This window comes from Anabrus simplex, chromosome 3 (assembly GCF_040414725.1).
Source record: "Anabrus simplex isolate iqAnaSimp1 chromosome 3, ASM4041472v1, whole genome shotgun sequence".
In the NCBI taxonomy this organism is placed as follows: Eukaryota; Metazoa; Arthropoda; class Insecta; order Orthoptera; family Tettigoniidae; genus Anabrus; species Anabrus simplex.
The window spans coordinates 325,008,618-325,035,985 of record NC_090267.1 but is presented as its reverse complement, the minus strand read 5'-3'; the positions used below and the strand labels follow the sequence as shown (position 1 = coordinate 325,035,985).

The 27,368-nt window shown below is 37.3% G+C and overlaps 1 protein-coding gene across 2 annotated transcripts in view; it reads left to right on the top strand.

Moving 5' to 3' along the window:
• LOC136866308 (transmembrane protein 184C) overlaps nucleotides 1-27,368 on the top strand; it is a 96,180-nt gene that overhangs the window by 19,163 nt on the left and 49,649 nt on the right. For both annotated transcript variants that reach the window (XR_010859529.2, XM_067143152.2), the window contains exons 4-7: nucleotides 1,912-1,986; nucleotides 2,077-2,283; nucleotides 11,175-11,277; nucleotides 24,262-24,436. Coding sequence is in view for 1 of the 2 variants with exons in the window: in XM_067143152.2 (XP_066999253.2) it covers nucleotides 1,912-1,986; nucleotides 2,077-2,283; nucleotides 11,175-11,277; nucleotides 24,262-24,436 (560 nt within the window). In the remaining variant the exon portion in view is untranslated. The remainder of the gene's footprint in view (nucleotides 1-1,911; nucleotides 1,987-2,076; nucleotides 2,284-11,174; nucleotides 11,278-24,261; nucleotides 24,437-27,368) is intronic.

The window sequence follows — 27,368 nt, the reverse complement described above, 5'->3', positions numbered from 1 at the left end:
CACTCATGTTTATATTATTTATTATTTACATATTTTACGCCCACATTGGAGCACTTAAATCAATACATTTGAGTTAATTTCTTCTTTTTCTTCTCCCAGAACTTTCATCCTCTCTGATCTGGAAGCCCTTTGTGTGTCCGATATAGTATATTGTTTCCGTTCAACTGTTTTTAGTTTGAGACTTATGCTTTTGTTCTTCAAAATCCTCTTCTCTTTTCTGTCTTTGATTTGTTGCCGAGTTACACCCAATTCTTCCAAGTCATCCTGAACTTCTTTGATCCAATTATTATTGATTTTATTTTTCAAAAAAAATCAAATAGTTGTTTCAATATCCTGGTGTCTGGTAATCTTGATATGTGACAGAAAAAGGAAATTCTTCTTTTACGCGTTGTAGATATTATTGATTCACATTCACGATAGACAATGTTGTTAGGCAACAATCTCGACTGTCCATCAACTTGATGTTTTTTTATTAATAATTGTTCTAAGAATTCTTCTATCAGTTTTCTGTAATTTGTCTGTTGTAGATTTTACATTTAATTTTGATATTATAATAATTATATTATAATAATCACTAAACTAGAATAAACCAATTAAAATAAAGTAAATCAGGCACACAATTATCACAAATTGGCTAGCAAACAATAATCTTCAAACGCTCGAAGCAACTGGACAGTTTGAGTAGACGTAAACAAAGACCAGTTCACAGCTGACAAGATCGTCGCTTACTGCTTTCCTTCCCCAACCAAAGACCAACTTGCACAGCCTACCAGATAGAGAATTTCATTTTGCAGCCAGAATATTCATAAAATCAATTGTTATACTGATTTTACGAGTTGTTATACCTATTTTACGAATCATTTCACTGCGAGTTGAAAGCACTTGGAGGGTTAAAAAGTTTGTATCATTTCCCACTCGCACTGGCTTGAGCCGCTCATCTATTTGAACACGTTAATATATGAAGGTGTGGATATTGCCTTTGTCCTTTGTGTTTTCATGTTCACCCCTGTCTCCTCTTCTAGAGCTGACCTGTCATCGTGTTTATCCCATTAACTGTTCCTAAACTCCAGGCAGCGGAAATGAAATCCCTTCACTCTATGGTACAGAAGACCAGGAAGGAAACGGTCACGAATGAGAAGATTAGAGAAATGGGAATAGAAGATTCTCTCCTCAACAATAACCAGGAATCAAGACTGAAATGGTTTGAGCACATCAAGAGGACATCGGCAAACAGAACTGCAAAGAGAGAATTTGAAAGAGAGAAGGAAGAAATTCGAGCTGTGGAAAGACTAAGAGGAAAGTGGATTGAACCAAGCGAGTTGGCTGTGTGGTTAGGGTTGGCATCTGTGAGCTTGTATTTGGGAGATAGTGGGTTCGAGTCCCACCGTCGGTAGCCCTGAAAATGATCTTCTGTAGTTTCCCATTTTCACACCAGGCAAATGCTGGGGCTGTACCTTAATTAAGGCCACAGCTGTTCCCTTCCCAAACCTAGACCTTTCTCATCCCTCCACTGCCAAAAACCTTTAGTGTGTCAGGACCTGTTATTTTTTAGTTTATGTTTAATAATTTTATTTGTAAGACTACATGCTTTTTTTAATTTCTTGTAAAATAATATTAATATATCAAACAATATAGTTCCTAGAAGGAAACCATAATGTTTTTAATATTAATATAATTTTGCACCATATTTTTTTTTTTTAAACTTGTTTGTTCCTTATGTAGGGGTTACTTAATACTTTTGTTGCTAGGATTATGAAGAACTTTGAATATAAAGTAGAAAATCTTCAGTCAAGGCTGAGATGGGAGTACCATTGACATCTTAATATTGTACTTCATATCCTTGTAAATGGCATAGTTTCCTGTTAAAAATTTATTTTTCTGTGTGGCCATTGTACATTTCCTTTGTTCCAGGGAATTTGTGCACATGTGTAAACATGGGATTCTGCAGTATACTGTAGTTCGGCCTGTTTCAACCTTCATTTCATTGTAAGTATCCTCCCTGAATTGTTATGACTCTAGTTGCAATCAGTCAGACAGAATAAATTATAACTTCCTGTTGTTCTTTAATTGTTGCAGTATCTGTGAATTGAATGGTGTGTATGGAGAGGGAGAGTTTCGAGGCAATGTAGCATTTCCATACATGATCGCCATCAATAACTTCTCTCAGTTTATTGCAATGTATTGCCTGGTTCTCTTCTATCAAGCTAACCGCACGGAACTACAGCCTATGAAACCAATTGGAAAATTCCTTTGTATCAAAGCAGTGGTCTTCTTTTCCTTCTTGTAAGTAATTTACCAGGACTTGTCATGCACTGAGTATAGTTACTCCCTATTTTGTTGTTAGTGGAATCAGATATTTCATATGTGTCATTATAACTTTCCCTTTCCTTTTGATAACAATAAAAGTCATGGTTCCAGATTTGTATGTGATTGATAGGTGTGTTCAATTGGAAAAGAGCCACACATATATAAAAAAGTTGAAATATTGATCGTGGGGCAAAAGATAAAGCAATGGTACCAACCACTTACTTATACTGTGTGTATTAGTACAAAATATATTCTATTGAGAATATGTATCGACCTAAAATTAACTGTTATGACGGCCACTACATACAGAAGGACCTGTTATTTTTTAGTTTATGTTTAATAATTTTATTTGTAAGACTACATGCTTTTTTTTTAACGTTCTTCTAAAATAATATTAATATATCAAAAAATATAGTTCCTAGAAGGAAACCATAATGTTTTTAATATTAATATAATTTTGCAACATATTAATTTTTTTTAACATTATGGTTTCCTTCTAGGAACCTTTTTTTAAAAATATTAATATAATTTTGCAACAACCAAGCTCGATAGCTGCAGTCGCTTAAGGGCGGCCAGTATCCAGTATTCGGGAGATAGTGGGTTCTAGCCCCATTGTCGGCAGCCCTGAATATGGTTTACCGTGGTTTCCCATTTTCACACCAAGCAAATGCTGGGGTTGTACTTTAATTAAGGCCACGGCCGCTTCCTTCCTACTCCTAGCCCTTTCCTGTCCCATCGTCGCCGTAAGACCTATCTGTGTCAGTGCAACGTTAAGCAAGTTATAAAAAAAATGTGCACCAAAACTAAAAATGTACCTGATATATTTTTTGTGATGAAAAATTCAATGATAGAAACCCAGTTCCATCTCTGCCGTTATGGGCTAGTACAAATCTGTTACTCTCAGTGGCCTTTCTGAATTTCATCCTTGACTTTGAAAATAGGAAAGTGACTGAGGTATGTGCAATGCTAGTGATGCCAGTTTTTACGCAGTCAGTCCTTGTTATGAATTATGTGTAGGTGTCAACTAAGGTCAGTTAGTGTGAGGAAAGTGTAACATCATCAGCTTACCATCAGGTATCCGCTGCTCCAGCTTGATGCTTTATGTGGTACTTCAACACTTCTGCCTTACAACTTCATTATCAGTATTTCTTGTCTGCACGTATGCAAATCAAGTTATATCGCATTCCCGCTCTTCGCATTGACGGAAGACTATGCACTACCACGGGCACGATTCAACTGCCTGCCTTAGTTTACTCCCCGAAACTCGCTTCTGTCACAGCATGACGATAGCGACTGCTTCTAGCTTTGATAATCTTCTCTGTTACATTAGCACTGCTTCTCCCTCTACCTTCTAGAATCTGTGCTGTTGTGCTAGCTGTGACTCATTTTACCTGCTTGATGTCGTATAAATACCAGACTGGTTTCCTTCTGAAATCAGTTCGCATCCAGCATTGACAAAGCTGAATGGCCTGCTTGGGTGTAAACTCTACATACATCTCGGCGAGAACTTCTACTCACTATTTATTATGATGCCATCATCTGCATCAGGTAGAGGGAAAAATCCACTATATTGGCCAAACTTTAGACTCGGGTGTTTTTACTTTCTTTTGCTTGCGATATAATTTCTCCTGCTGAGAAAGTCCTCTCATTGTTTGATTATTATTCCTTACTAGCTGTATTAGCCGGCACTGCCCGAGTACAGGTACTTTATTGATTGTTTACTTTAATTATGTGTGGAGCGAATTTTTGTAGATTTCTTTATTGTGACATTGACTGATTTCAAGAACTATTTTGTTGTTGAAGAGTTATTTTTATATGTTGAATTTCAAGATTTAGTTATAGATTATTTTATTTCTCATTAATTAACCCTTCAGCTAAACATTAATTTTCCACATGTTGCATAATTTATTAATTTTTTACTTCAGATAATTTTTCATCACTAAGAAAATGTTCAAATATTGTTAGCGGCTCGGTATTATCCCCAAAGTTATCATGAATTCCACTATTGCCGTTAAAATAGAATCTGTTGTACGGCCCTCCAAGCGTAACCCAGTCAGTCTGAACGTTTTCAATTTCTTCACATATGTGTTTGTTGTCATGGAATTCATCACTCACTTCGGAAGAATAATTGTCACTTTTGTCTTCACTTTCATCCGAAAGCAAGAGCATTCACTCAATATCACTGTTTGCTAAATTACTTTGTTTACACTCGAGGGTTTTAGCGTGGAAGCCATATAGCTTCGACTGCTGACCACATGGAAAACATGTGTGCATGGCCAGATGAATTCTACACGGAATACAGTATTCCAAGGAAATGAAATTAAGTAATTTGTTGCAAAATAAGGCCAATAGACGTCAGAAGTATCTATAAACTTCTGACGCTTATAAGCTGTTGATGCAATCTGTAATAAGCACACAAACTTGAATGACACGTATACGTGGTTCACAAAACTTGCGAATAACTACCTTGACGCTTATAAGCGGTTGACGCTGGGAAGAGATTAAATTAATCTTGGTCAGTTTGGACATTTTCTTCATCACCACTTCTCATCATGCCTATGCAGCTGAACTGGTACTGAAATGGCATCCAGAGTGTCACAATACATTCTAACAACCACGGACACTATGGATTCAATGCTAATATTGGTCGCTTTTGATTAGTCTTACCAATCCAGTATCTTTTCGAGGTAGTAGTTCGTATTTGTAAAAAGTTTGGTTTAGAGCTGTTCTGAAAGATACTGTACACACGTACATCTATAATCTCAGTCATTTTGGTCATTTTCACTTTCACACCTTTTAGGATTTGTATCACCTGTTTGAAGTGATTTTTAAATTTTCTTAATTGTTATGTTGATTGATAGTTTATGAACTCTTTTGTAGATTTAGAAGTATTATTATGTATATAATTTTATATTTTAATTTGAGATTATTTAGTTTTGCATTAAAGTATTTCCCTCTGACAGCCCATATTGTCTGGGAAGTAGTTGATCCTTTCAGACAAATAATCAAAATAAGCTATAACGCGTTGCATTATATATATAATGTACACAATTCCAACTGTCACTTGGACTGTCACCAGAGGGACCCCAAAAACTGTGTAATCAATAATCTTGGTCAATTTGGACATTTTCTTTTCTACCCCTTCTGAATCACCGTGCCGATGGGTGTTCAACTTGGACTTAAAGGCATCCGGAGTGTCACCGTTGATCTCAGTAAGCCTGAAAACTGTGATTTGACACTAGTTTTAGTTTATTTTTAATGTTTTTCCCCTCCACTAGGGGTGTCTTAACCGACATAATTTTTTCCAGGTGTTGATCAATGTTGGTTGACAGTTGTGCTGGAATATAACACATACATCCATAATCTCGGCCATTTTCGATGTTGTTCTTCACCCCTTCTCAACCTCCGTTCTGACTGGGCCTGACTATGACTGTGTTCGGGGAGTCCTGTCCCCACAGACCAGTCATTTCCTCATATAGTAAGCCTTATGTGTACTAGGTTTGATTGAGAGCTATGCTGGAACATACACACATTCATCCATAATCTGTGTTATTTTGGATATTTTCTTTTTCACCCCTTCTCATCCTTGTGCCAATGCAGTTCAACTTGGACTTAAATGATATCTGGAGTGTCGCTATTCATCTCGGTAACCCTGAAAACTATGGATTGTACTTTAATATTGATACATTCATAATCTTGGCCATTTTGGATATACTTTTTCACCCCTTCTCAACTTCCATTCTGACAAAGCCTGGCTATGACTTAAATGGCATCCCAAGTGTCACAGTGTTAGAGGAGTCCTACACCCACAGTCATTTTTTTCAGATAGTAAGCCATATGTGTACTATATTTGGTTGAGAGCTATGCTGGAACATGCACACATTCATCCATAATCTGGTTTATTTTGGATAATTTTGTATTTTTTTTTTTTTAAATATATTTTTTTTTTTTTACCCCTTCTCACCTCCCATACCGATAGGGGCTGAAATATTTGTCCTGATTTGCCCCAATTTCAGGTTCCCTATGGGAGTCAACATCTATATCATCTGATGGCCAGGCAGGCATCAATTTTTGGTAATGAGACTTTGTCTCATAGTGCATTGGCACTGCCGGTGGCTCCAATTAGCCTACGCAGTGGCCTACATGGTATGCAATAGCCATGCATCTTCGTGGGTGTGCTGATGAGCCCAACTTAACACACTGGGGTGAAATGCTGGCAACCAGGAATGAGTTAGCTGGAAAATGTATAATGTCCAATAATGGACCCTTTATATTGGTATTATAAATTTACTCATTCGGGGAAAATATTTCAGGTTCCCTATGGGAATCAACATCTATATCACATACCACTTAGTCAAGCAGCTCTTCTCCTTTCTCCCAAGTCTTCCCAGCCCAAACTTTGCAACATTTTTGTAACGCTACTCCTTTGTCGGAAATCACCCGGAACAAATCGAGCTGATTTTCCCTGGATGTTTTCCAGTTCTTGAATCAAGTAATCCTGGTGAGGGTCCCATACGCTGGAACCATACTCTAGTTGGGGTCTTACCAGAGACTTATATGCCCTCTCCTTTACATCCTTACTACAACCCCTAAATACCCTTATAACCATGTGCAGAGAACTGTACCCTTTATTTACAATCATATTTATGTGATTACCTCAGTGAAGATCTTTCCTTATATTAACAAAAGGAACTTTCACCCCTTCAATGCAGTAATTAAAACTGAGAGGACTTTACCTATTTGTGAAACTCACAACCTGACTTTTAACTCCGTTTATCATCATACCATTGCCTACTGTCCGTCTCACAACATTTTCGAGGTCATTTTGCAGTTGCTCACAATCTTGTAATTTATTTATTACTCTGTACAGAATAACATCATCTGCAAAAAGCCTTATCTCTGTTCCACTTCTTTACACATATCATTGATATATATATATATATATATATATATATATAAGAAAACATAAAGGTCCAATAATACTGCCTTGAGGAATTCCCCTCTTAATTATTACAGGGACAGATAAAGCTTCGCCTACTCTAATTCTCTGAGTTATATTTTCTAGAAATATAGCCACCCATTCAGTCACTCTTTTGTCTAGTCCAATTGCACTCAGTTTTGCCAGTAGTCTCCCATGATCCACCCTATCAAATGCCTTACATAGATCAATCGCGATACAGTCCATTTGACCTCCAGAATCCAGGATATCTGCTATATCTTGCTGGAATCCTACAAGTTGAGCTTCAGTAGAATAACCTTTCCTAAACCCAAATTGCCTTCTATCAAACCAGTTATTAATTTTGCAAGCGTGTCTAATATAATCACAAAGAATGCTTTCCCAAAGCTTACATGCAATGCATGTCAAACTGACTGACCTGTAATTTTCAGCTTTATGTCTATCACTTTTTCCTTTATACACAGGGGCCAATATAGCAACTCTCCATTCATTTGGTATAGCTCCTTCATGCAAACAATAATCAGATAAGTACTTCAGCAGTGGCGACTCCCGACTTCTGGTTTAGGGGATGTAACAAAAAAAAAAAAAATTGGGAACATCATTGCAAACAGTCATTCCAAACACATTTTTCAAGAGAAAACAACAAACAGGGCCAACAGAAAAGTTTATTTAAAATCTCACATCCACCAATCCAATGGTCTGTTTCATGAATATTTCTGTTGAAATGACGAACACACAACTCAAGTTGTGTAGTTACATTCAGAGTCTGGCGCGGTTGTCCTTCATTTATAATTCTGTTTTCTCCTTGAAAGAACTTTAAACTGAACTTCCAGTTTTATGGATGATTATCTGACTGATATCAGGTATTTCAACATGGGCAAACTTTGCTACCCTCTCTCTGCTTGTCCCTTCAAACTCTTCACGTTTGTATCCATTCCTTGTTCATGTGATATTTCTCTTTTATCAATGTTATTTGCCCTTAGTGTTATCCTAGTCTTTTGTAAGTTTTATTATAATTGTTTCTCACGTAAAACTTCACGGTTGGGAAGTCTGTATCACTACTTGAAATTCAAACTTTATGAGCGTTGACTGCTTGCCAATGTTTAACTTGTAACTACTTGTTGTTAGAGATTCTTGGTTATTGTTGTATCTCCTGTTTCAACTTAAACTTTGGTGAGGTTATGTTGTGGAAGTATATTCATTTTGGAATATAATTTATAGTTGGAGTTTGGCTCTATGTAATTGTTTCTTTCCTCTTTGTTACCTCCACTTTTTTTTTTTTTAATGGACATAAACGAAGAGATGTTGGTATATCATATCTTATTTACCTTTTTTGTACCATCCATTTCAGTCCTCTGCCTCCTTTCCACACTTCCACTTCCTTTCTAGTCTTGGACCATATTAATCATTGTGTAGCTCTTTAGATATTTTACCTTTGGGTAACTGCATTATTGCGCTACCAAGTATATGAGGTTCGAGCTTGGTTTTGTCAACATTGTTAACTCTATAGCAAGCTATTTGGGAAATCTGTTCTTTGACATTTATTATAATACTGTGGCTAGTAAGTTAGAACTGTGTCATTCTTCTGAAGTTAGTAAACCATGTTTGTTAATTGAGTTATTGATCTTTTTGCTCATATGATATGTTGGCAGCTGAGTTGATACCTGATAATGCCAGCAGCGACCAAACCTCATTACCATATATTTATGTTACCTGGTGTGTAAGAAACCTGTCACACCGCCTAAACTTCATGCCACTGTAGTCTTGCCTGTAAAGGGCAAAGGGATCAAATTATACAGTGAGGTCACCGAAGCCAGTAATTGCATAGCCGTCCATTCAGGACTGTCTACCTCTGAATGGGTTACCTGTCTGAAATTGAATGGAAAGATTGTGGCATTAAGAATAGTTCCCAGTCGGTCCTTGAATTGTTCCCGGTGCAGATATGGATTCCCAGAAAATGAAACCCTTGCTCACATTCAAGGTCAGTGTGACTGGCTTATTAATCAGAAATGTTTGACACCATCAAATAAGGACAGTAATAGCAGCAGCATTCAAAAACAAATCATGGGAAGTTGAGGAGGAATTATCCTTTGCTGCAACAAATGGCTCCATTAAATGAATAGACATCTTGGCATATTCAAAGGTCACCAGAAATGGATTCATTATAGACCTAACAATTAGATTTGAAACTAGAATAATCCAGCCAGAAGAAGCAAATACTGAAGAGAACACCACATACGAGCCAACAATTGAGTATTTCAAGGAAAAATATAATCTAAAACATGTAGAAATAATAGGACGTCTGATAGGTGTTATTTCAAAATTATTTGAATCATTTCGGAAGAAACTTGGACTATCTGAATCTTTGAGACAAAATTGGCACAGTAGTACTGAAGAAATTGGACCAAATTTTAGTCCATCTCATACATAAATGGAAAAATTGTTCATGATTCATTGTGAAAAATATTTTGAGAGTATACTGAGTCAAATGGGACTATCTCCAGTGGGAAACAGTTTTCAAATAAATAATAATATATAGTCTGTGATACAAAACCAATACACTCAAAATATTGAAAGATAAACACAGTAGACTACAGACAAAAATCAACAAGCAGAGAATAGGAAGAGTGATTCCAGAAGCAGAAAGAAAATTACGTTCAGAAAGGATGAAACAGTATTGGGCTGACAAAAAGAAGAAAAACCTCCATAAACCTACTAAATAGGTCCTATGTTGGCTAAAAGATTAAAATAAATAAATAGCCTGTGATATCTTTTTTTTCCTCAACAACAGTACTGGATTTTATTAAGATATGATGTACTATTTTCATGTAATGCTATATAGCACAGGAACAAAAATGCAGTTAAACCTATTTTGCCCTTTTGTTGGCTTAGATTGAAATAAGAATTAAAGGAAAAAAATTGGAAGTTAAAAGGACTATTTGCAATTGTGTCTTTGCACAGGAGACCAAAGTTGGAAATTCTCATTTTTGTCTTTACACAGAATTGTATTAAGAACTTTTTTCTGAACTGTTGGAAAAAGAAATCTAGAATCTTGCCTTCCCCCCTTAATGTTTAAAAGCCAGTCAGTTCTCTGGTGTATAGGTAGTGTTCCTACATCTTACTTGGAAGCAATTAAGAAGACAACTACCATGTGGCTGTCTTCTTTCTGGCCTTCATGGAGAGAGGCCATAGTATTGTGTAGGCTGAGGATAGGTGTACTCTTATCTCCTGAAGAGGGAAGATCCCCAGTGCGTTCTTGTGGTGCCAACTTCACCGTGGCCCACATCCTCACAGAATGCGCCGATCTCTCTGGCCTAAGACGGAGCCTCGGCCTGCAGGGGACACTCAAAGGCATACTAGCCAATGACGCGACTACGCCTTATCTCGTCATGCGCTTTATGTGCGACAGTGGATTAATCAAGGGTATGTAAATTACAAGCGATCTGTAACTCGGGAAACTCGCGTTCCTTTTTGATTCATTATTTAACTTTTTGCTTAATACTTGTTTGTTTTATTTTGTACTTTGTTTCAAAATTCCTTTGTTGAATAAATAATTTTGTTTTATTTTAAACATATTTTCCACTTCCAGTATCTGCAGGCCATCTGGCTTTGACAGCAGTCATCTGGGCAATCTGAGGCCTTAATGGGCTGTTGTGCCATATGTTTGTTTTTCTCTGTTTCAGCAACTCTGCTGTCTTGTTCTCAATATATTTCAGCCTGTTATATTTTGTGCTATTAAGTAGTCTTGCCTTTGTAATTTCTAAATAGTGGTTACCCAATATCTGAGCAGTTTTGGAGCTTTAGTGAATCCTTAGTCCATGGCAGGCATGGTATGAGTTGACAGACAAGTTCTGAAAGATTATTAAATACAAGTTATATTAACGTACTAATGTTAATTTATCATTTACAGCCAAGGAGTAGTTATCTCCATTCTCGTTTACTCAGGTGTTATCTCTTCAGCCTTCAACACTGAGGATACTGACACCATCAAGGACATTTCTTCTAAATTACAGGTATAAATACATTTTATATTGACTTACTTCTTAATATTAAATTGTTTCTTAGAGAACCATTTGAGCTAGCAGAACTTCTGTAGAGGATAGTGTAAGTAGAGAAAGTAATGGTGGACACTATGCATTAGATTGTACAGTGAGTTTCTCTCATCGGTCCGCCGATGGCCAGGCGATGCCTGCTGTTGACTCATCACTCCCTGTTCTGTTGCATAACAACAAGCATAGAACTTCCCTCACTTTGTCCATGCATGATATGATATAACAATTACAATTATGCAAATAAGCACATGCCTTATGACTGGAGATGTCGGAAATGTTCTCCTCCTACATCCGCACATTTTCGGCATCATGTTACGAAACTCTGATTCACACACATTAGTAATAATGTTATTGGCTTTATGTCCCACTAACTACTTTTACGCTTTACAGAGATGCTGAGTTGCCGAAATTTAGTCACGTAGGAGTTCTTTTACGTGCCAGTAAATCTACCGACAGGAGGCTGACGTATTTGAGCACCTTCAGATACCACTGGACTGAACCAGGATCGAACCTGCCAGGTTGGGGTCAGAAGGCCAGTGCCTCAACTGTCTGCACCATTCAGCCCGGCCACACATTAGTTTGTCTTCCATAACTGAGACTATTTCTCTCCTTATATGTTCTTTCAGTTCATCTAATGTGTGGGGGTTTCTTCCACACACTTAATTTTTTAGTCCCCCCATAAATAAAACAGTTAAATATGAAAACTATGATGGCCAGAAATCTTTATCTTTAAAATTTTCTCCTGGGTGAGTCTTGCTGGAAATAACCTTTTTGACAGTCAATGTCTGTCAGTCTGTCAGAAAATGGTTTGAGTATTATCGCTTTATCTTAGTGCATTAAAAAAAGTTCTATTATTTTGTATCCATTCACTACACACCATACTCTGATCCGTTTGTCATGCAGAGGAATTTTGTCTATGTGATGACGGTTTTCTGCCCTCCAATATCAGTTATTCTGCATTGAAATATACCTGTGTAAATGGAACCATGCTTCGTCAGAGAAACATCATTAAGTGTGGATCAGTTATTTCATCATGAATGTTTCACAACATCCAATTACAAAATCATACCCGCTTATCGTGAAAACATGGATGGAGTTTGTGTACTACAGTTGCCGTCATCATCATTTTCATTTCCCCTTTTCCAGTTCCTGCCAAGTCGGGGTGTTGATAGTACTTCTCCACCATTGCTGCTTCTTTCATCACTCCTTTTCAGTAATTGTATTCCATTCCAGTCTTCTTTTTCTTATACTGTTCTTGACAGAGTCTGTCTGCCTTGTTCTGGGCCTCCCTCTTTCCTACTATCTTAGCCTCCAGCACTTGTTTCGGTATCCCTCCCTCCTCCCAACCTCATAACATTTCCAGATCATCTCAATTTATTCTTCTCCACCTTATCACTCAGCTTTTCTACCCTTATTTCTTTTCTGACCTCAACATTTCTTACTCTGTCTCTCCTTGTCTTCTCTATCACACTCCTGAGGAATTTCGTCTCAGTGGCCTGAATTTTACTCTCATTTCTTGTTGTCGAAGTCCAACTCTCTGATGCATATGTTAATACAGAGGTATAATAAAACTTGTACATTAGTTCTTTACATTTTATAGAAACTTCTCCATTCCACACCAGGTTCCTTACATTCCAGTAGAATGTATTTCTCACTTGTACCCTTCTGCTGATCTCTTTATCCAACCTTGCATCTTGCATTATTTCACTTCCCAAATATTTGAATTACTCAACAACCTCAAGGTTTTGTCCCCTGATATTAACGATTCCTTTTCCTCCTTTTGTCATCACCCCTGTGTTGCTCTTCTCCACACTGATTTTCATTACCGTATTTCTCAGTATCGCTATTTAAAGTGTCTAGTTGGATTTGCACTTCTGTATTGTTTACTCCCCAGACCATTATGTCATCCACATTAGGAACCTTATCAACACTTTATCAACATTTTCATGTAGGGTTTTGTTAACAATCACTTCTACTCCATTCTTTGCCTCACCTCCTACACTTCAATACAGGGTGTATCCTCTACTCATCTTTTTCACTCCCTTTCATCTCACTCAGTCCTATCTTTGCAGCATTCTCTTTCCCCCTAAAGTCAGTCAGTTCTTCTGACACCGGGCAAGTTGGCCGTGCAGTTAGGGGCGCGCAGCTGTGAGCTCGTGTCCAGGAGATAGTGGGTTCGAACTCCACTGTTGGCAACCCTGAAGATGGTTTTCCGTGGTTTCCCGTTTTTACACCGGGCAAATGCTGGGGCTGTACGTTTATTAAGGCCATGGCTGCTTCCTTCCCATTCCTAGGCCTTTCCTGTCCCATCGTCGCCATAAGACCTATCTGTGTTGGTGCAACGTAAAGCAAATAGCAGAAAAAAAAGTTCTTCTGACTTTCCTGTCAGGTTCATAACATTAATTATTCTTACCTTCGTACTATTGGTTGCTGGTTGCCTACTTATCACAGCTACCCCAGCACAAGAACTGCGTGTCACTTGCAGGGTATGCCAAACCTTTTCAGAAGGCTGATAATTACCATCACTCATTTTAGGCTATTGTTACAATGGGGTCACCACTCCCAAAGGCATTTTAGAGCTACTGCCAGCAATTATTCAGGCCGCCCCTTACATGGGGAACAGACGCCCTTGCAGCTACCCCTAAAAGGGAAAACAAATGCTGATAATGAATACTGTAGTGTACTCATACTATTCCCCGAGTACTGGGCTGCCTCTTCCACATTTTCCACGGTTCCGAAGTCCATTTTCTCCGCTCTAGGTTCCGTTGAGGTCTTAGCTCGTAACCCTGAGCTGGGACCCTTACCAGATGCTACACATCAGGTCAGTGTGCTCTGGGACTCACATAGGCAGGGGTGCCACTCCCTGGGCAGGATTGGCTCCGAAGAGTGTCCATACCTGCTACCTCTTACAGTTACCTTGTATGGTTTGTATGGTTTCATTTTGAACATTTTTGTAGCTTGCCATGCTGTGTTCTTCGAAATCCTGATTTCTTGTCCAAGTCATGGTAGGGATTTTGTGGGTGTATGTTCTGATATTTCTGCAATTTAGTTTACTTTCTCCTCATTAAGCACACTTTTTTTTTTTTTTTTTTTACCTAATACCCTTTCCTGTATACTGCATACTCATATGGAGGAGTTATGAGATTTATGAGAGGAAACAAATAACAGGAGTTGCTTTTATTGATCTCACGGCTTCTTATGATATGGTGAATCATAAGAGAATGACACGGAAGCTGTATTCAATAACCAGAGACTCTCGACTGACACAGTTTATTCAATGCCTGCTCCAGAACAGACATTTTTTTGTCACTCTCAAGGACAAGAAAAGCCGATGAAGATGTCAAAAGAATGGCCTCCCCCAAGGAAGTGTGTTGGCACCAATATTATATAACATCTATACCAACGATCAGCCACTTCACACTGGAACTAGGGCTTTCATCTGTGGAGATGACAGCTGTTGCTGCTGACATTTGAAGAAGTAGAATTAAAACTGACATCGGCTCTTGAAGAACTAGCTGTCTACTATGATAAGAATCACCTGAAACCCAATCCCGAGAATACTCAGGTATGTGCATTCCATCTGCACAACAAAGAAGCAAGAAAGGAGTTGAACGTAACCTGGAAGGGACACAAATTAAACCATTGTGATCAACCCAGATATCTAAGGGTACAGTTGGACCATGCCCTAACTTATAAACAGCACTGTATAGATACTGAGCAGAAGGTATGCAGCAGGAATAATCTCATTTGCAAACTCACACACACAACATGGGGAATGCAACCTAACGTCCTCCGTACATCTGCCCTTGCCCTGTGTTTCTCTGCTGCAGAGTATGCTGTTCTAGTTTGGAGGAATTCCGCTCATACAAATGATGTTGCCCTCCACGAGACAGGTCACATTGTTACAGGCTGCTTACGACCAACTCCTGTTAATAAGATCTTTCCACTTATGGGAGTAACACCTCCAGATGTTAGGAGACAAGTTGCAGCAGAGATTGAGAAGAAGAAGCAAGAAATAGATTCAAGACACCCTATGTTTGAACTTCACGCCCACCCATCAAGATTGAAATCAAGGAAGTGCTTCCTACAAACAACAACATCAATCCCATCATCAACCGAATCTCGGTGAAAGGAACTCTGGAAAAGGAAGTCGCCTGTAGGATTATGGGAAGTGAAAGAGAAGCTAGCTGCAGGACATCATCTTCAATATAGACATTGGAGGATGTTTAACTCATATGCACCCACCCGCCTTCTGCGCTGACATTTCTAGGAATCTGCCAACATTTTAGTATGCAACTTTGGTGTTGCAAGCTTTCGGTTAAAACAGTATAGTGGGTGATCGACTGCACGTATTATCACGGGACCTGTTTTATATTATTGAGAAATTCCACGCTATTGCTCATGACACAAAGAACAGAACAATACATAAATATAACACATTAAAAAATCCCTTTGAAAACTTAAATTTTACATTAACTTATCTTACCTCAGAAGTTTTTTAGTGTGTGGTATGGCCTTAATTATATGACACGAGCCTAACATTTGTCTGATTTGGGAATAAAGAAATAATGGGAAACCATTCACGAGGCAGAGAATGATGAGATTCGAACCTACCATCTCCCGAATACAAACTTGCAGCCGTATGTCTCACTTGGTATATTATTATTATGATTATTAAGATTCAGTCTGAGAATCAGTGGTTAAGTGTTCACATCCAGGTACCAATATTGTAGGTTCAAATCCGGCAGTCGTAATCGGATCTTGAGGGGCGGGAGAAAGTCCTATCGGCATTCCATATCGTATAATATTACTACGCGGAAGAACTCTGATGACATTTCGTGTGCATTCATGCACAGGATCACTAATAACTTCTTCCTCACTATCACTGCTGAAATCAGAGCCTAAAACATCAAGTGAGCTTTGAATTTCGCTATTACTGAGCATATCGCGTGAGCAAACAACTTCCTTCTCAGCCATCTTGTCAACAACAGAATACCGATTTCTCAGTCGATATTTTAATCAATTCTCTTTGCCAAAGAAGCATACCAGAGCACTCTGGTGATGCTTTGAGACACCAAGAACAGATTTCAAGTAGAAATGTTTGCAGAAAAAGCCAACAGATGTCACTAACGCATCCAATATGTGACCTTGCACCCCGGTGTATCAGGCCGCTAAGATTTGTGTGAGTGTGGTGAAAAGCAAGATCATGGCCACGTTCTCATTTGTAGTACGCCCTTCCCATGTCCAGGATAGGTGATGTAAAGATATCCTGACTAGATCTCAGGGTTCATTATTTCTATCTTGATAAATATTTTTTATCGTGGGATTCAAACAATGCTGATATGCTATATAGATCTATCTATCATCAGAATTGATGGATGTCTCCATCTGACGTATCATGAAATTGCAAGAAAGTGGATAAATCTACAGCTTAAATCTAAGTTGACCTTTGTTACAATGGAAAACATCAATAACACATCATATTAACCTTAATGAATTCATTTATTGAAGAAAATAATAATTAGGTAGATGCGAAAAATAAAATGTGAAAATAAGTTTAGAATTTAATTAATGTTCATTCTGATATGTAATGATCATCTATGCTCATATTTATTATCTGCATCAATCATGCTTTTAGGTTCATACATCACAATTGAAATGGGTTATTAATTATATTCAATGAAATATTCATAAAGAAAAATAATAAATTGCATCTTGACATGGGAAATTCTTAGTTATATCAATCAGAAGGATCGTTCTATACCAGGGCCTCTCAGGGTGCATGCGCGTGCTGCATGCACTGTGCACGGTGCAAAAGACGACTTGGCTTGGTTGACCAGAGTGCAGACCCCCCACTCCTCGATTTGGAGCAATAGCGCTTACTTTCTCTTTCCTCATGCCTGTCTCGCTCGCTCCGCCTGTCTCCCTCTGCCCCACTTGCGCCGTAGTGCTCAAATCCGAGCTGAGTTGAGCCGAGTAGAGCCGAGCTTAGCCGGGTAGCCCAGAGACGAAGCGTTGATTTGAGCCATGCAGAGCGACACCGATGCACAGTGCACGGAGCTCTTGCGCCTCGATCTGCACGCGTGAGATTTTGGGCGTTTGAGAGGCCCTGTTCTATACATTAGTTTTCATTAACTTTGCTTAAGACAAGTTTTGTGAACACATGATTATTTTGGTTTTGTAGCATTTCAATATAAGCTTCTGGAAAACATAAGTTTCTCACTCGACAGCACAAATCTGCTTCTGTTCAAGTTATAAGAATTATTATTATTGTTATTATTAACCATCATCATATTTTATATTACCGTATTTACACAAATAATACCCACATTTTTTTTTAAATTGAGGCATGAAATTGGGGTGCGGGTTTTATTTGCGTCAATGGTGGCATTTATATATTTTTTTTTTTTTTTTTTTCCTTTCAAAATCAGCCTTCCTAAAGTTAGGGGGGATTGTTCACGTAAATAAGGTAATTCATTTTAACGTAAATCAACATTGGTTATGTATAACAAGGTAATAAGATTCTCAAATGTGACCAAATATATCAACAAATGACTTAATATGTGAATTATTCCAAGTATCTTGCCTAGAGAAAATCATTTTTGAAGACACTATGTAATATCTACTCTCAGTTATATTTATCACACACTATGATAATAATTATCCATGTTAGTCTCCGTTATGCCATCATTAATTGGGAGAAATTGGATTTCAAAATAGAAATATTAAGTTAAAATATCCACGTGCATAACCAATCAATCTTAAAAGAATTCCTTTTGATGATCTTGATCTACAATCCATGTATGTATAACCACGTCACCATTAACATAGGATATGGATTCTCAGACATTACACTGTTACTGCATAATAAACATATATGATCCTACTGTGCATCAATATTCCTTTCCTTACTCTTCAAATAAATCAATTATATCTCATATTTCATTGTAGCATTACATATTCCTTCAATACATTCTTCATTCTCAACATACAACATCGTTATGTCTTCATCATACCTCATTTTACCTGATATCACTTTATATTCTTTCATATATACCAACTATATATCTTATCTGACACTCAAATAACCTTGTTTCCAAATATTCATAGTATCAGATCAATATCTTCTGAAATAATATTAACATGTCTTCAATCTGCCATTGTATTCATATTTAATGCATATCCTAATTTATTATGGTAACATAGTATCACTTGGAATTGTGTATCGAAGATCCTAAAATTATCCCTCTTATAAACATTTCAAATTTAAGTCATTTTGAAGACTCTAAACACCAATGTAGGCTTTAATTACAGACATCCTAACCCTGTTACTACTTATTGATATACATGTTGTTAGAAAAACTTATCTTTTTCCATCACTTTCCGGAATGATTATCATTTGGTCATCCTCTACAGCTCTGGATTCTGGTCATTCTGCTTGGCCGGTCATCGGGAACCAGGGGTCATCTCTGCCATATCGGTCCAGCTCAGAGTCATCCAGATAATCGCATCCCAGTCTTCTTAGCAAGCCATGGTTTCCTTCAAAAACTCGATTGAGAATACAAAATACAGTGATGAAATCAGCTGTGACATAATAACAGTTTCAAAGCCTTCTAACATGATTTATCTACTTGATTCTGCTTAATATTGCTTCATATATCAGTGTCTCTATTAGATCTCCAATATGTCTGCAAATATTTTCAATTTATTCTCGTGAAGAATGGCTTTACCAGTCATTAATCATTTGTATTTCGATATATTGAACATTCTTTCTTGTAGTCATGGCCTTGTCATTGCACTTTCCATATGCTGCTGCGAATCAATTTATAAGTTGCGTATTTTATTATTTCACATGTATTTGATTAATCTTTTATATCTTCTTCTACTGTCTGCTTATTTATATGCTGTGAGTAGCTTTCTTTTCTTAATTTCTTCTCTCATTTTAATAATTTGACACGATTTTTACAGCTTATTCATCGGAACACGTCTGGTCACTTGAGTTAGTCTTTCATTTGTAATTTTAAACAGTGTTGATCTTAACAATTCCAATATCTATTTTGTCTTGGTCGCTGCCATTGCAATTTTATTCATTATGACTTTGCGTTACTCAAAATTCCTTAATATTTTATATAATTTAATCATTGTGTCTACCTTCATTACTAGTAATCACATTTGTCTTAATTCAGTTGAGCTTGATTGCCTGAATAGTGGAATGGCACAGTAGAAATCTGCCTAAACCATGTAATATGAAGGATTTGGTGGAAGCCAATGAATGTGCCATCTCGACAGTTGAATACTGGGAAAACAAAGTGTAAATAGAGTAGTTGTAAATATATTGTAGTGATTTCAGACTTGGATAAATAAATAAAAATAAAATAACCTGTTCCTCTCAATTTATGTACAAGTTTCCGCACAGTATGTCTATGTTTAAGGCGTACACATAGAACTTGTGTTATGAATCATCTGACGACTTCTGTGTAAGACTTTGATTTTACATAACTGTCATATCTAAATACCCTTTCCTGTATACTGTATACACGTACAGAGAAGATATTAGATTTATACCTGAACTAATTCTTTATATCGAGAACAGTTGGAGCAATAGATTGACACTTGTTAAACGTTCTAAGCACGGAGCACAACTGAGAAATTGCCTTGCTTGTTGCTATGCGGCAGAGGTGGAAGTGATGAGTCAACTGCAGGCCCCTCTTGCTCACTAGCCGACCAATGAAAGAAACTCGGGTTGTTCAATTGAAACAAGGGGACAAGAAAGGAGTCTACCCAAAGATTGCAAATAAATGTTTGGTTATAATCAGCTGTAGAGCTCAATTGGATATTCCTGAGGCAATGGGAAGTACTAGCTGTTTCTTTCACTAAATGTTGTAACACAGCTAATAAGAATGCAAGCTTGAACAGCACATATTCCTTCTCTGGACTACATGACAGTAGATGTGGGAAAGAACCTAAGAATTTGTCACATCAATTTTGAATGACTATCTCACTAAAGAGCGAATATCTTGTTTGGCTGATAGAAGATGTTGATGTTATAGCCATCCAAGAAACACATACACAGGGCGAGTTGGCCGTGCGGTTAGGGTCGTACAGCTGTGAGCTTGCATCCGGGAGATAGTGGGTTCGAACCCCACTGTCAGCAGCCCTGAAGATGGTTTTCCGTGGTTTCCCATTTTCACACCAGGCAAATGCTGGGGCTGTACGTTAATTAAGGCCACGGCCGCTTCCTTCCCACTCCTAGGCCTTTCCTATCCCATTGTCGCCATAAGACCTATCTGTGTTGGTGCGACGTAAAACAAATAGAAAAAAATTATTTTGACATGATTCTTTTTAAAAACACTTTTTTTTAAAATAGGTTTCAAATTTTGTACAATACAATGCTTAATGAACTTTATATCTTTGCCTAATTTCCCTACATTGATTCTTAAACCCATATACTGGCTCATGTTTTCCCCATCAGCATAGGGCTCAACAAAAATCAAAAAACTTTGGTTAAAAAATGAATTAAAATTTCTTTATAAGTGTCACGGAGATATCTGTGGTGCAGAAATAGGTGAAAGAAGGTGCTGGGTGGAATGGGTCCAACTACGATATCAAAAATTAATTTAAAACTTTAACATAGGTTATATTTCTTTTAGAATCTCAAACTTAACAAACTTTTTACTTGGTGAAATAATAAAGTGACAGGTACAAATAGCAATCTTGAAAAAATAATTGGAAAACCCAAGATTAGGGAATTTTATAGATTTGGGGCTTCAAGCCCTTAGTTTACAAATTCTGAGATACTGGATCCAGTTTACAAAATTTTGCACAATCTCAATGTTTAAACAAGAATCAGAATATTCCAATTTAAGAGCACTTTGCTCCAACAACTTTACAGCCTTCCAGAGGTGCACCTCAATATGCAGTTGAATTTAGAAAACACAGAAAAGAGCTTACATGCTCTCCAACTTTAACTAATCTCTTACAGCTCGCATAGGGTAAACTTACACAAACCCTTATAATTAACAAAAGTTAGTACACAGGGGTATCTAGTACCCAACCTACTGGGCCTTCGTGGAAAAAGAATAACAAGTTAAATTAATGGCCCGAACACAAAATGAATGGAGGCGTATACTTGCACTCCTAGATGATGAAGAATAAAATCCTAACGGGGCTCTCGGCCCAGTGATACAGGGGCTAATCCCAATCTACTGAGGTGACTTGAATGAAGGTTAATTACAGGAAAGAGAAACAGTTACAAAATCGTAGTCACCTCGAACCAAGTTGAAGGAGAACTCGAGAGGGTAATGCACTCTCTATCCCCAATTTACAGTTAAAGACTTTATGAAATTTTACATTAGCCAAACGAAAATTTACATTTTAGAAAAGGTTGTTTACATAGTTAGAAATTCGAACCTTCCCCTTGGATAAGTTTGCGGAGACAGCTAGAAAGATAGAATATTGGTGTCCATTACCTGGCTGTTGTTCTGCCTGCCTGCCTTAACACACACACACTCAGAAAGACGACAATCATTGAGGCCATGTAGCCAGAAAAGCCTCAGCTTATATACCCGAGGGGATTGTTCGAGAGGATTCTGGACTAATCAGGACACACCCACTCAATTTTATTGGCAAATTCAAAAGTTACACCCAAAAAGCAACAAGAAGCCTGTGATAGGCTGAAAAATAATTACAGAAAATTCTTATTGGCCAGATTCAAAACTGGCAGAATGAGAAAGAAATGTTGCAAACTTTGAAATATATACAAAAGAAATGAAAGTTAATTTACTTGAGAAAATCCATAAACATAAAATTTCTTTCAATAACTTCTTTTACCTTGCACCAGAGTGCATGACCACAGTTTTTGGTAATGACTTCTAGTGAGAAATGTCCAAACTTTTTGATGTACAGCAAAACACAACCAAAATAAATCCAATCAGTTTAGGAAACTTAGAAATGACAAACTTCTTAATTTTGCAGTAGTGACATCTTCAGATTAATGTCCCAACTTTATGTAGTAGCAGTTTCACGTTTTGTTGGATAGATACAGTTCATTAAGGCACTTCTTTTGAATGTGCGGAGTTGAGCTGTACCTCGCGGTGCAATAAGAAAAAAACTTTCTTGAATCAGCAGTTGTATGAGACTCACCTCAAGGCTGCTGCTTTGCTTATGAAAGCCCAATGGAACCTTTTTCAGGACTTGGTTCAAAATAAACTAAATAGCTTGCTTTCTATCAAACATTTAACATTGGAGATAAAGCTTGAAGTGCTAAAGAAGGAATTAGCATCAAGCAAAACCCTTTCTAAAAACCGATCAGATTCCTAATAATGATTTCATTGGACATTTTCATACTCCAGTAATCAATCTTTCCAAGACTAATTTCAACGAGAAGGAAAAACTAATTCTCTCAAAAGGCCCAAAACACAGTTAGCCAACGTTTTAGTGAATTCAAATATTATCCTAACCATTGCCAGCTCTGTTTAGGGTGATGCTTTAGTCCTTATTGAAATAACAGTCTGTGTGTGTTGACTCCCTGTGTTCTGCATCAACAGACCTAATCCTGTTCGTTGTTTTACTTTTTTACTCACATATTTTCACAGTTATAAAGCGCTCTAATTATATTGTGTTTGGTAGTCCGCTTAGAATAGTATATTTAAATGTAAGCAGCCTTAAATTTGAAAATTTAGAGCTGTAATGTTTCTTACAAAAGGAAAGTTAATGCATTGATATGAAGATATTGGGTTATAATTTCATGAAAATAATGTACGGTATACAGTGGTGGGCGGCTGTGAGCTTGCATCTGGGAGATAGTGGGTTCGAATCCCCCTGTCGGCAGGCCTGAAGATGGTTTTCCATGGTTTCCCATTTTCGCACCAGGCTGTACCTTAATTAAGACCACGGCCGCTTCCTTCCAACTCCTAGGTCTTTCCTATCCCATCGTCGCCTTAAGACCTATCTGTGTTGGTGCGACGTTAAGCCACTAGCTAAAATAAATAATAATAATAATAATAATAATAATAATAATAATAATAATAGTAAGGCAACTATTGCTTTAAAAGGTGTTTATGTCCAAAAAGAAAGAGGCTGAAATGAGGATCATACAACTTAGAATGCTTTATATGTCATTATCTGTACACAAACATATTCATCACTGAACAAGTTAGCTACGTGGTTTTGGTCACGTAGCTGGGAGCTTGCATTTGGTAGATTTTAAGTTCAAACCCCACTCTGGCAGTTGTTTTCCCATTTTCACACCAGGCAAATGCTGTGGCTGTACCTTAATTAAGGCCATGGTTGCTTCCTTCCCTGTTCTAGCCTGCCCCATCCAATCATCACCATAAGACTTGTCTGCATTGGTGCAATGTAAAACGAATAGCAAAAATAAATATTCATTAGTTTTTTTCCTAAATATCCAATTACTGGTACAATTATTATTTAAAGTGGTATAATTGATTTGTAGTGCCATTTGAACTACATAAAACTAGTTATGATTGCTGTAGGCCACTGCTTCTATGGCCTAAAATATGAAGTTTTCTTACAGTGTTATATGTCTTTTATTAAAGATGAACGATGTATTGTCTCCACTTATTTACTGATATATGACAGTGTTGAATATATTTTTTCACACATCTGTAGCTTTTTGTATAAGTTGTTGGTATTTTTATTTCTCTCGAACTTCCAAATAGCTTGACATACCTCAGTATACTGAACCAAGTAATCAAGGACTGAAAAACTAGAAATCATTTACAAGAATATTCTGTTTAAAAACTACTTAAGTGTATAGGACTAGAATGTTTTGCTTTGAAACAACCTTGACTTCGCAAAGCATATAGGACTAGAATTCATAGAATAGACTCGCCAATTGATATCAGAGTATGATTAGTGTATTTTGTAAGATGTTCCATGTTGTTGTGCATTATCTAAAATTATTCTTTTCTTCGTGCACATTAGGATTTCCTGATCTGCATAGAAATGTTCTTGGCTGCTGTAGCTCACCACTATAGTTTCTCGTATAAACCTTACGTGAATGTGCATGCTGAACAGCAGACATGTTGTTCCGCATTTCTGGCCATGTGGGATATTTCAGATGTACAACGAGACATTAAAGAACATCTGGAAGTTGTAGGTAAGCTGTTATTTATATTCTCTTGATATAATTATTTGTATGACATCTAGAAGAGAAAACAGAGCATCAAAACTTGTGAATATTGTTGTTGTGGATTCATGGATTCGTTACCTATCTGCATCTCTTTCCCAGTACCCCTGCACTCTTAATTTAAAGGTAAGTTAATGGAAAACCTTTATAGGCTTTATGTAGAAAAGCAGTCTTCAAACTCATTATCATCATGATCATTAGTCACCAATACTAGTTTCCCATGTGTGACAAACAAGTGTTCACCCTCTCTCCTGATCTTCATACAATTTTTGTTCCTGGCGTCCTCACTTGTGTTGTTGTTTTCTGTACTTTATGTACAGTTTGCTGATGTTTAGAATACATTGCAGTATTTTTTGTCAGGGCGACTGATATAACCCTAGGCCTACTCGATTCAAGGTACTGTATTTCACTGGATAATCATCGCACTTTTTATAGAAAAATTTTTAAGAAGTTTGTCGGGTGCAACCATTACGCGAAGAATTTTTAATGCCGATATTTGTATTACTCAAGAAAATAATTTATAACTAAATTGTATTTGATATAAGTGTAAGGGGCATGTAATACTTGTGTATGTACATCAAAAGAATTAAAATAGTCCAAATCAAATATTTAAATAAATAGATAGATAGATAAATAAATAATACCGGTATACATACAACGCATGGCAATTAGGAATCAGTCTGCAGTGATGAAAATTGGAGGCTTTGAAAAGAAGTAGCAATCAAGAAAGGAGCGAGGCAAGACTATAGTTTGCCCTCCTCTGCTCCTTTTCATTGTTTATATAGAACAGGCAGTAAAGGAAATCAAAGAGGAATTTGGAAAGAGAATCACAATCCAAGGAGAGAGAATCAAAGCCCTGAATTTGCCGATGATATTGTATTTTATCTGAGACTGCAGAAGATCTGGAGAAATCACTGAATGGTATGGACAGAGTCTTGGGGAAGGATTACAAGATGAAGACAAATAAGTCCACAACAAAAGTAATGGAGTGTAGTCGAATAAAGTCAGGTAATACAGGAAATATTTGATTAGGAAATGAAGTCTTAAAGGAAGTAGATGAATATTGTTACTTAGATACTTAAATAACTAACGATGGCAGAAGTAAGGAGGACAAAATGCGTACTAGCACAAGCAAGAAAAGAAAGGAAAAGAAATTTGCTCACTTCGAACACTTATATAGGAATTAGGAAGATGTTTTTAAAGACTTTCGTCTGGAGGGTGGCATTGTATGGAAGTGAAATATGGTTGATAACTATCTCAGAAAGAAAGAGAATGGAAGCTTTTGAAATGTGGTGTTACAGAAAAATATGAGATGGGTAGATCGAATCACGAATATAGATACTGAATCGAATTTGCGAGAGGTGGTTGATTTGGCAAAATTTGACGAGAAAAAGAGATAGAATGATAGGGTAGGGCACATTTTAAGACACCCAGGAGTTGTTCAGTAGGTTTTGAGGGGAACTGTAGGTGGTAAGAATGGTTGGGGTAGACCAAGGAATGAATATGTCAGGCAGATTATAGAACAGATGTAGGATGTAGTATTTACATAGAAAAGGAAATAGCACAGGATAGGGTGGCATGGAGGCTGCATCAAACCAGTCTATTGACTGATGACTCAAACAACAACAACAACAACAAATCTTAACCATTCCTTACCACCTTTAAAGGTACATACTTGTCTCCACACTCATCAACTGTTGATTTAAATCCATCCTATAGTCTATTTACAGTTTTATTTAACATTTCGCATTGATTATAATAACTTTTATAAAACTCCCTCATGCCTGTATTGTCAACCATATGGCACTAATATTCGTACTTGTACAATCTTCCCTTCTCTCATGTTTATTTTCCATTATTTTCCATTTTCCGTTATCACTTATATCATGGATCACTTCAGTTTCTCTGTAGAGCTCATCTTGTTTTATCAGTGCCATGTCTGGAATATTATTTCCTCTAGTTGATTCCATCACTTTCTGATTCAACTGTCCTTCCCAGATTAACTTGTGTACCATTTGTTGGTCGTGCTTTCTCTCATTCACATTACCTTCCCAGTGAACATTGGGTAAATTAGATCACCTGCTACAATCACACTCCTTTTTGTATCATTTCCCACATAGCCGATTGTCTTGCCTAATAATTCTGTGCCAGGCTGAGTGGCTCAGACGGTTGAGGCACTGGACTTCTGACCCCAACTTGGCAGGTTCAATCCTGGCTCAGCCTCGTGTCTGTAGATTTACTGGTATGTAAAAAAACTCCTGTGGGACAAAATTCTGGCACCTCGGCATTTCCAAAAAACCATCAAAAGTAGTTAGTGGGACATAAATATAATAACATTATTATTAAATAATTCTGTGGCAGTGTCACCTGTTCCAGAAAACATAAAGGCAAATGTAGTGTATCCTTTCATGTCTGGTGATCTTGTAACAGTTATTTGTAATGAGTGTATATGTATGTCCAACCCTTGTCTCGTTTCTCCACAGGGTCAGGTATGAAGCAAGTTTTTATGATCGGATGCCCTTTCTGACATCAATATTTAATGAGATAAAATGAATTACGTGATATATGATAAGGTAGCAGGTCGCTAAAAGCAACGCGCAGTTCTTGTGCTGGGGTAGCTGTGATAAGTGGGCAACCAGCATTTAATATTATGAAGGTGGGAATAATAAATGGCATGACCATGACAGGAAAATCAGAAGAGTTGATTGATTTTATGGAGAGGGAGAATGTTGCAATGATGGGACTGAGTGAGATGAAGTGGAAGGGAAAGGAAGTGAAGAGGATGAGTAGGGGATACTCTCTGTACTGAGGTGAGGCAAAGAGTTGAGTAGGAGTGACTGTTAACAAAATCCTAGTTGAAAATGTAGATAGGGTAGACTATGTTAGTGATAGCATAATCAGA